General features: G+C 35.0%; 1 protein-coding gene across 1 annotated transcript; it reads left to right on the top strand.

Annotated features, from left to right (window-relative positions):
• The first annotated feature begins 3,470 nt into the window (after window positions 1-3,470).
• Window positions 3,471-5,882, top strand: LOC116164358 (myotubularin-related protein 10-B). The gene is made up of 7 exons (XM_031478523.1): window positions 3,471-3,710; window positions 3,761-3,803; window positions 3,851-4,149; window positions 4,201-4,325; window positions 4,373-4,601; window positions 4,651-5,361; window positions 5,411-5,882. The coding sequence occupies exons 1-7, from the start codon at window positions 3,651-3,653 to the stop codon at window positions 5,876-5,878; spliced, it is 1,935 nt and encodes a 644-aa protein (XP_031334383.1). The 5' UTR covers window positions 3,471-3,650; the 3' UTR covers window positions 5,879-5,882.
• Window positions 5,883-9,147: the final 3,265 nt, after the last annotated feature.

Genomic DNA, 9,147 nt, shown 5'->3' with positions numbered 1-9,147 from the left:
AATATAGTGATTTTAGCATGCGTGATTAGGTATCAAAATTTCACACATATGAATAATTTAATTTGGAAAAGTTATCTACATGTTGCGGTTTCAGGTAAAAAATTTTATACATATTACATCATGAAAGTGACTTGGTAACTATTAACAGTCATTTACTTAGGTTTCTACCCATTGTGAGGCGGAGACCTAGAGCATATAGACATATGACTGAGTATTGATATTGAATTGTATTGATGAGACCTCAGAGCTTAGTTAGCCTCGAGCATTGTATTGTTGAAACTATTAGAGCAATAAACTGAAAACATGTAGGTATATTGTATAATTATGACAGATGAACTAAATATTTTTTTATCGTATCATAGTTACAATAAATTGAATAGGTAACTATATTTATTTCAACATTCCCTCCTAAATCTTTAGTTTATCGTTAAAATGTCACCTAATTGATTCTCACTAGTAATGTGTTTCACTGATAAGACTTTCTCTTCAACTTTCTTTTTGAATTTAAATGTCCACCGATTTGTAATGGCTTTTCGGTTTTGTGGTAAATTAACCAAAATCCAAGTGTGGTTTTCTATCAGTAATTGCATTTCTTCCTTCATTGCCGGTTTCCAATATCTACTTTCTGGTGATTGAATTGCCTCTTGATAGGACTTTGGTTCATCCACTTCAGCAGTCATTGTTTCAATTAATCGTTTTGTGCAATGAAGATTTCTTCGATTTCTAAAGTTATATCTTGGTTGATCCTGTCCATCTTCTTCTTCCGATTCTCGCAATTCATTGTCATCAACATCAATATTTTCATGATTCTGTCCATCTTCTTCCGATTCTTGCAATTCATTCTCAGCATCAATATTTTCATTTTCTACCTGCTCTATTTCTTTTTCCCGAACAAATATGTTCTCTCCTGGATATTCTGCTACGTAATTTGGCTTCTCGTCAAGGTTAATGTCAAAGGTGATCATTTTTGATATGCTCTTCTCTTCATTAGAATGGTCCGTACAATTTACTGGTTCAAATACAACATCTCTACTACGAAGTATTTTCCTGGTAGAACTCAACCAAACACGAAAACCATCCATCTCATCAGAATAGCCAACAAAAATACCTTTTTGACATTTCTGGTCCCACTTCTTTCGTACTTGCTTTGGCTTATGTACAAAACATGTAGTACCAAAAACGTGCAGTTTGTTTAAATGTGTAGACTTGCCCGTGAATATTTCAAGAGGTGATTTACCATTTTCATTACTAGGCCCCGTTCTGTTCAGCAGATAAACAGCAGTGTTGACTGCTTCGGCCCACAATCCTTTAGGTAAATCTTTCGCCGCTAACATTGTTCTTGCAAGTTCGACTACAGTGCGATTAGAGCGTTCTGCACATCCATTCTGCTCGCTGGTATATGGATTTGAGACACTGAGGATTACTCCTTCAGATTTTAACAACGTTGTCACATCTTTGTTGTTAAATTCTCGTCCACCGTCGCAACGCAACATTTTTAGTGGTCTTCCGCACTGATTTTTCACAAAATTCAAGACTTCAGCAATTCCTTTTGTAGTTTCTGATTTTTCCTTAAGAAATTTGATCAATCGGAATTTTGAGTAATCGCATGTAAAGCAGATAAAATATCTCGATCCTCCATACGAAGTGATTTCCATAGGACCACATAAATCAACATTCATGACTTCACCTTCTCGTTGAGCACGTTGTTGTCGTACTTGAAAAACCTTACGATGCTGCTTACCTTTTACACATGCTTCACAAAAAAAATCTTGCTTGGTGTACTCGATTCCATTACGGTTTAACACTTTTTCAACTTGTACTCTGTTTTGATGTCCGAGCATTTCATGCCACTCTTGAATTGATTTCAATTTCGAAGTCACGTTTGTTTCTTTAGTATTACTTAATTGTAATAAACTATTCGCTGGTACTTTCACCTTCATTATCATTGTGAATAACTGACCAACTCGTCTACCCTTAGCTTTTGCTTTTTCATCACTGACGAAAAAGAACTCCTTTTGATTTGATTTGAACTCGTATCCTTTGTCTAAAGCTGCTGTCCTCGAGAATAGATTTCTACGAGCAGCTGGAACAAAGAGAACATTTAACATTCGAAAATCAAAAATTTTACCATCAACAAAAGTTTTAACTTCTACGACGCCTTTTCCCAACGCATCCATCGATGTCTTGTTTCCAATGTGGACCTTGACTGGTGTCTTAAATTGTTCAAAATATGAGAACCACTCGCCATGATATGTTAGATGATCAGTGGCCCCCGAATCAACAATCCAAAAATCTTCGTCATTTTCCGCATTCAAGACTTCCGTAATGAAAGCGTTTTCTCCAGATTCCTCGTTGTAAAACTTCTGTTTACGATTGGGACAATTTCGTTTTATGTGATTCTTGCCTCCGCAACCATAACAAGTAAACGTTTTCTTTGTAGTTACACCTTTTGTAGTATTCTTTTGTGAGTGATTTTCTCCTATATCGACCAGCTAGTAGTGCTCCTGTACTTTCTTCTGATGCCTCGCTTTGTAGATGTCTTTGTTTTCTTCGCGATTCTCTTCGGATGTTAGTACATTCACCAGGTTAGTAAACGTTTGTAGTGTTCGTCTGGATCTGGCCCACCATGCCTGCCGTAAGTTAGTACATTCATTATCTTTGGTAGCCTGTAAGTTATCATAATTATCTGGTAGTGTATCCAAAAGTTTTACTACTAAAGACATGTCATCTTGTTTCACATTCAGTGCATTCATTTTCAAGATAAGAGTTTCGAACTTTGAGATATGAGTTACCATATCATCTTTCTCATTCATTGTAAAACTAAAGAACTCCGCCTGTACTACATGAGCAGCTTGTTTGGTCTGTTGCTCAAATATACTATGAAGTTTAATCCACATCTGTCTTGCTGTATTGCATGTCACCAGTAATGCCATTATTTTGGGTTCCAATGCTTTCACCAATGCTTGACTAGCAACTCTGTCCGCTTTATCCCAAATCTTCAGGTCTCTATTATATTCTGCTTTCTGCTCGGCAGTAGCTTCCTCATTCAGAGCCTCTGGCATTCTGAGATCTCCATTACATATCTCGTAAGCATTTGTATACGCTCGCAAAACATTCCGAATGGCGAATTTCCATACAGTCCAGTTATCAGTTCCTCTCAATTTTTCTATACTTCCTTCTTGATGCTCCATAGTACCTACTTCAACCGTGTTAACCTTTAAAGCGAACCACGCTCTGCTACCATGTTGAAACTATTAGAGCAATAAACTGAAAACATGTATATTGTATAATTATGACAGATGAACTAAATATTTTTTTATCGTATCATAGTTACAATAAATTGAATAGGTAACTATATTTATTTCAACATGTATATGTCGAGTTTGTAAAGTATCTCTTACTAACTCGTGGTTAATAGATATCCTTACTCCTAATCTTTCGAATTCGTTGACTCCGTGTAGTATCAAAAATTACCAAACATAACCCCTCTCGCAAATGTCTCAAGCATTTATTTGCTTTTTTTGTAGAATTGAGGAACATTAATAAAATGTAACAATAAACACTTAATAATGGGTTAAAACATAAATCTTATCTTCAAATTACGAGCAAATTATCATTAATTTTATTTATATAACCTAAAAGCGAAAATCATGAATGATCTTAGAGACACTGGTTTCAAAAGCTATATACTCGATGAGGGCAGTCTTGAGGTTGGTTCAGTTCTTTATCATTTTATTATATTTAATCGCTTTCGTTTTAGTCTATATCCTTAAATGATTCACATAAAACCAAACTTCTCGATGGTAAGCCTGCATATGTCCGACGGGTTTAATTGTTATACCATTTGCAGGTGAACATCTCATAACAGAAGCGCCAAGGGTTATGATGTTCAGTTCTCTTAGCGATCGTAAAAAAGGCACGTTAGGAATTTTAACCGTTACCACATTTAAACTATCGTTTGTAAGCGCCAATGAGAAAGAGAACGAAATCATTGAGGAATTTTGTCAAAACAATTTATTATTAGGTCCGCACGAAGTTTGCTTAACTTCGATAGATACGATTTACCAGTTAGGTGAACGAACGAAGAAGAGGCTTGTTCCTGGACAAAATGTTTCAGGCAAGGTTAAGGAAATACTCGTTATATGTAAAGTAATGTTTTTACATTTTCGTTTTGCACTAATTTACCAATGAATTTTGTAGAATATGAGGGCCTTCGAGTTTAGTTTTAAATTTTCTGATAAAGATAGTGGTAAAAGTATTTTGAATGCCTTATTGCATCACAGTTGTCCGAAGAAACATCCACTTTTGTTTGCATATGAGTACAAGTAAGTTTTTTATGTAAATGTACAGATCTTAAAACACTTCTTATCAGAGAACCTTACTATCGTACTTTGAAAGACGTTAGAATGTTTCGTAACAAAGAAGATTGGAAGAGAGAGCTGCAACGAACAGGATGTAAGAATTGGAGAACATCTGATATTAACTTAAACTTCCATATGTCCCCTTTGCTTCCTCAAACAATTGTTGTACCTGTTTCTGTTACCGATAGTGCTCTTAATCAAGCTGTTGAACATTTTAGGAACAGATGTTGCCCAGTGTGGGTAAGTAACGATTTGCAAACTAACATAATCTGAGAATGTCATAAAATAGGTATGGGGAACGTCGGATGGAGTTGCTTTAGTTAGAATGTCCGATATCTTACCTACAATAACTGATAGAACTCAGGAAAATATAATGCTAGAGCATGTTCGTAAAAGTCATAGCGAAAAAAGACAGCCTTACATAATGGATCTTAGCAGAGAATGTCCATCGCCTAAGGAAATTCAAACTAGTTATCTTAAATTGCGAGAACTATGTATACCTGACAACATTCGTACCTTTAAAATGCAAGATTTTAAGTTTTATGGTTTATTGGATAATACAAAGTGGTTACTATATGGTTCGATTTGTTTAACGAAAGCATTAGAAGGAGCACAACAGTTATGTCGGCCCAACCCAGTTACAGTTGTGTTACAAGAAAACAATGGGCAAGACATGAACTGCATAATATCCTGCTTGATCCAAATTTATTTGGATCCTTATTGGAGGACTGTCAGTGGCTTCCAGACATTAATCCAGAAAGAATGGGTAGCTTTAGGTCATCCATTTACCTCGAGACACTGCCTTGTCGCATATCACGAAGCGGAACCTGCACCCCTCTTCTTATTGTTTTTAGACTGCGTATGGCAGCTAATCCAACAATTTCCAACAGCATTTCAATTTACTGAAACTTATTTAACAACACTGTGGGATTCGGCTCACATATCGATATTTGACACCTTTCTATTTAACTCAGAACATGATCGATATTTGGCCCAAACTGTAAGTATTTTCGCAATAGAGCTAACAAGATGTTTAAACTCCTCTCTAGGGTCAGACACCCCTTGTTTTGCGTAGTGTGTGGGACTGGAAAGAACAATTTATGGAAAAAGATATTGCTCTATTTTGTAATCCTTTGTATAACGACGCTTACACTCAACCAATAAAACCACACACAGCAGTTGCTTTTCTCGACATCTGGAACCAGTGTTACTCCCGATGGTTGCCCGATTTAGAAATACGAAATGGTGGAAAACCTCCCATGGATTTGTGCATTCGATTGATATCTTCCGATATTCACTTGTTAAGGCAAAAATTACTTAGTGGAGATGTAAATGGTACAACTGTGAATGGTAGTCAAGAAGAAAATTTGTCTCTACTCAAGAAAGTAAATAGTTTCTTTCCCTTTAGCCGTAACCACGGACAGATCGCTGGACTTTTACCAATTAATAACCCGCTATTATCTGGCGACACATTAGATACACAATCTATTCTCAATCACGCAGCTGCTAATGATTAACAAATAGTAATGGCAATGTGGATAAAAAATTGCTTTACAAAAAACCGGTGTCAAAATAATATTGTTAACTATATTAGCCACAATTGTTACTTGTTTTATTGTATAGGAATGGTCATTTGCCATTATTAGGCCGCTAAACTGATTTTTCAAATTGCAGCCCATATTTTTTTTATTATTGATATATCATCTATACTATTGTTGATTTTATTATTTATCAATAGATATTTAAGTTTATTTTCAATATGGCCAAATTAAACCTTAGATATAAGCATATTAGTGTACAATGACGTATAAATTAAGCGAATTTTACTTGTAAAATATTGACAATATTCTATAAGTTTATTACAATGAACCAAAAATTATAATTAATTTATTATACGTATGTAATTTATTTATTAATAAATTGAATCTTAATGTTTTCTTACTTTAGCCCCATTCACATTAAAGTATTTTAGCCTACCCATGGGGCATACAATTGCACAGATTTGTGTTAAAGTTACAACAGAAAATTGAAGGACTTGACATTTATCTGCAACTTCGGTGTATTAACGCAAATTGAAATAGGCACCTTTATTTTATACCAATTTTTAGAAACTTTGGTTCAAGAATTATCACATGAGCAAAGGTAAGAACCAAGATGGTTCTGCTGAATCCTTAATAACAACTGAACCAAAATGAAAATAGGTACCTAACGTTTTTAATACCTAATCTTATTTTCTTATGCATATGCTATGAAACTACAATTCTAATTACATAAGATCGATAATTATCGTTTTATCAATATGCGGCTAGAGGATAGGTACTTATCAATAATTCAACTAATTTATTGGAACAGTCTAATTTTTGGCACCAAAACGTTCAGAAATATCCTTATTTAAGTAATTATTTAGTGTTATGGAAGAGGCCCAGAATCAAGGTTTTGTGTATGTACAATTCACATAATACAATAGGTAATTTTGCTTAATAAAAAAAATAAAAACAGGAAGCACTAAGCAGTGATAAATTAACTGTTTTTTCTTATTTGTTAAGATATTTAAATGAAACGTTGTATGTAGGCACTTGAATAAAAGTAAACACTAATGCCGAATCGACAAATTTGTTTTGCGCATGCGCAGTCGGTTTTTTATTAAATGCACTACATACCTACATTACATCCAAAAACATTATTTTCTGCATTCAACATTAATGTTATACCATGTTATACTCCAGCTTTCTTTTTGTATGTGCGAATCGATTTTTTCCACTTTCCACGAAATTTGTCCAATAGGTATTCTTGTATGATTAGGGCATTGTGCGTGAGTACACCATCTTGTTGAAGCCTACAGTTTCCGACTTTTGTGTGCCGTGCATCGTTTTATTCGTATAATAAAAAATGCTACCTCAATATAGTTTCTACTTTTTCCACGAGCCATACAAAAAAATAAAGTTGATAACGATTTCTCCTAAATGAAACGTCTCAACGATGTCTTGCAAAACAATACCTAACTGGCAATGAGAAAATGTGTTTTTTTTGTATCTCTTAAAATAACATTTAAAAAAAATCGGCAAATTTATGGTCTCTAATTTGACCATTTTCATATCTTCTATATGGTTTCCGAAATCTCCATCTCCATCCTTATCTGGGACACAGTCTATATCTGCACTTCATCCAGAAGTTCTACTAACGACGGATTATCCGTACTTATTTATATTATTAACGTTAAGTGATCAATTAAAATGTTATCGTCTGCGACGGTCTGAAGGGCATTTAGGCATTAATGTAATACCTATTTAAGTTTAAATTTTATAACTTTTTTTTACTAAAATGATTTGTTAGGTCAGGTATACCATTTATAATAATGATCAAGAATTGTCTAGGAGGGGGCGCTCATCGATATTCGCTGATCAGTAGAAAAATCAATCATCCTATCTTCCCTTTACTGTACCACGACCTATCTATCGATGTATGGGCTACCCTTTCAACCCCATAAAATATATAGTGATTCACGAGAAAGGTCATCAGTGATATTTTTCAATTAATTATATAGGCAATACCTCTGTGGTAATACGATACAATGGTAATTAATAGCAATTTAAGTAAATGTTATAAGCTAAAGATGGAATGAAGATTTACGATGTTACGGTTTACGGGATAATAATACGTGACTACTAAACGTGTAAAAAATACAGAAAACGAGCTCCTGGGTATAGCCATAGCATGTGCAAAACCAAATTTTGAACCTGATGGTGTAAGTTTTGCTTTTATTTAAAGTGTATATATGTATGAAATTTCATTTAATTGCTTCCATAAATAAGAAAGTGGGCACTTACATATCATGCACAAAACTAAATTTGGAAACTGGCGCTACATTTGCTTTTATTCCAAGTGACTATGTACCTATCAAATTTCATTTAAATCCCTTCTTCAATAAGAAAGTTGGCACTGCGCATGCGTAAAACCAAATTTTGAAACTGACGTTAAATTTACTTTTATTCCAAGTGACTATGTATCAAATTTCATTTAAATACCTTTATAAATAAGAAAGTTTGCGATTCGGTTTATAAATGGTCGAGATGCGAAGAGGGCACTATGAATGCTGATCGATTGGGCTCAACTTTTGGAATTGCGTTTTATATGGCGAAAGCTATGCGCATATTGAATTTCATGCAATTCGGTTCATAACTAACGGAGATGTCAACCAGGGCCTTCTTTATTTTTTGGCCTACATTGCCAATTCACGAACTCCGATCTACAAATTTGATAAAAAATTCACCTGCAAAATTTCACCGTAATCGGTCCATTCGTTTATCTCCTTTATATCCTGCTAACGGACAGACGGACAGACACCGCAAAATTATAAGCTCGCTAGGAGCTCGTTAACAATGGGAGGGTCAATGATAATACACATGAAGTTAATTTTAACATGTTTGTACCAAACGGATGTGCAGAAATAACTACTTAAGAAATGGGGGGCGGGACATTTTGCCGAATGCCCACAACGCCGACACGATTTTTTTATGGTCCATATCGCCGACTAGGGACACTACGCCGACCGTGCCCACTTGGTGTTGACGTGGACACTATATAGGTGGGTGTAATGTCCGTCGGCGTAGTGTCCCTTGTCGGCGCCGGCGATATGGACCATCAAAATATCATGTCGGCGTTGTGGGCATTCGGCGAAGTGTCCTAGACCAAAAAAAAGCAATTAAGAATAAGAAGGTGTGGGCCAATTATTATCTTTAGCTCCCAACTCGAAAGAAATGAAAAGCAGCATAATGATTATTAAATG

This window comes from Photinus pyralis, unplaced genomic scaffold (genome assembly GCF_008802855.1).
Source record: "Photinus pyralis isolate 1611_PpyrPB1 unplaced genomic scaffold, Ppyr1.3 Ppyr1.4_LG2, whole genome shotgun sequence".
Classification (NCBI taxonomy): Eukaryota; Metazoa; Arthropoda; class Insecta; order Coleoptera; family Lampyridae; genus Photinus; species Photinus pyralis.
Note: the sequence above shows the minus strand (reverse complement) of the source record. Positions and strands in the feature narration are given on the sequence as shown.

Excerpts from the sequence above, each read along its gene's own strand:
- LOC116164358 (XM_031478523.1), top strand. The coding sequence starts at position 3,651 with ATGAATGATCTTAGAGACACTGGTTTCAAAAGCTATATACTCGATGAG. Across the intron at positions 3,711-3,760 it reads TCGATGAGGGCAGTCTTGAG|TCTATATCCTTAAATGATTC; the intron begins GTTGGTTCAGTT and ends CTTTCGTTTTAG. Across the intron at positions 4,326-4,372 it reads TTGTTTGCATATGAGTACAA|AGAACCTTACTATCGTACTT; the intron begins GTAAGTTTTTTA and ends ACTTCTTATCAG.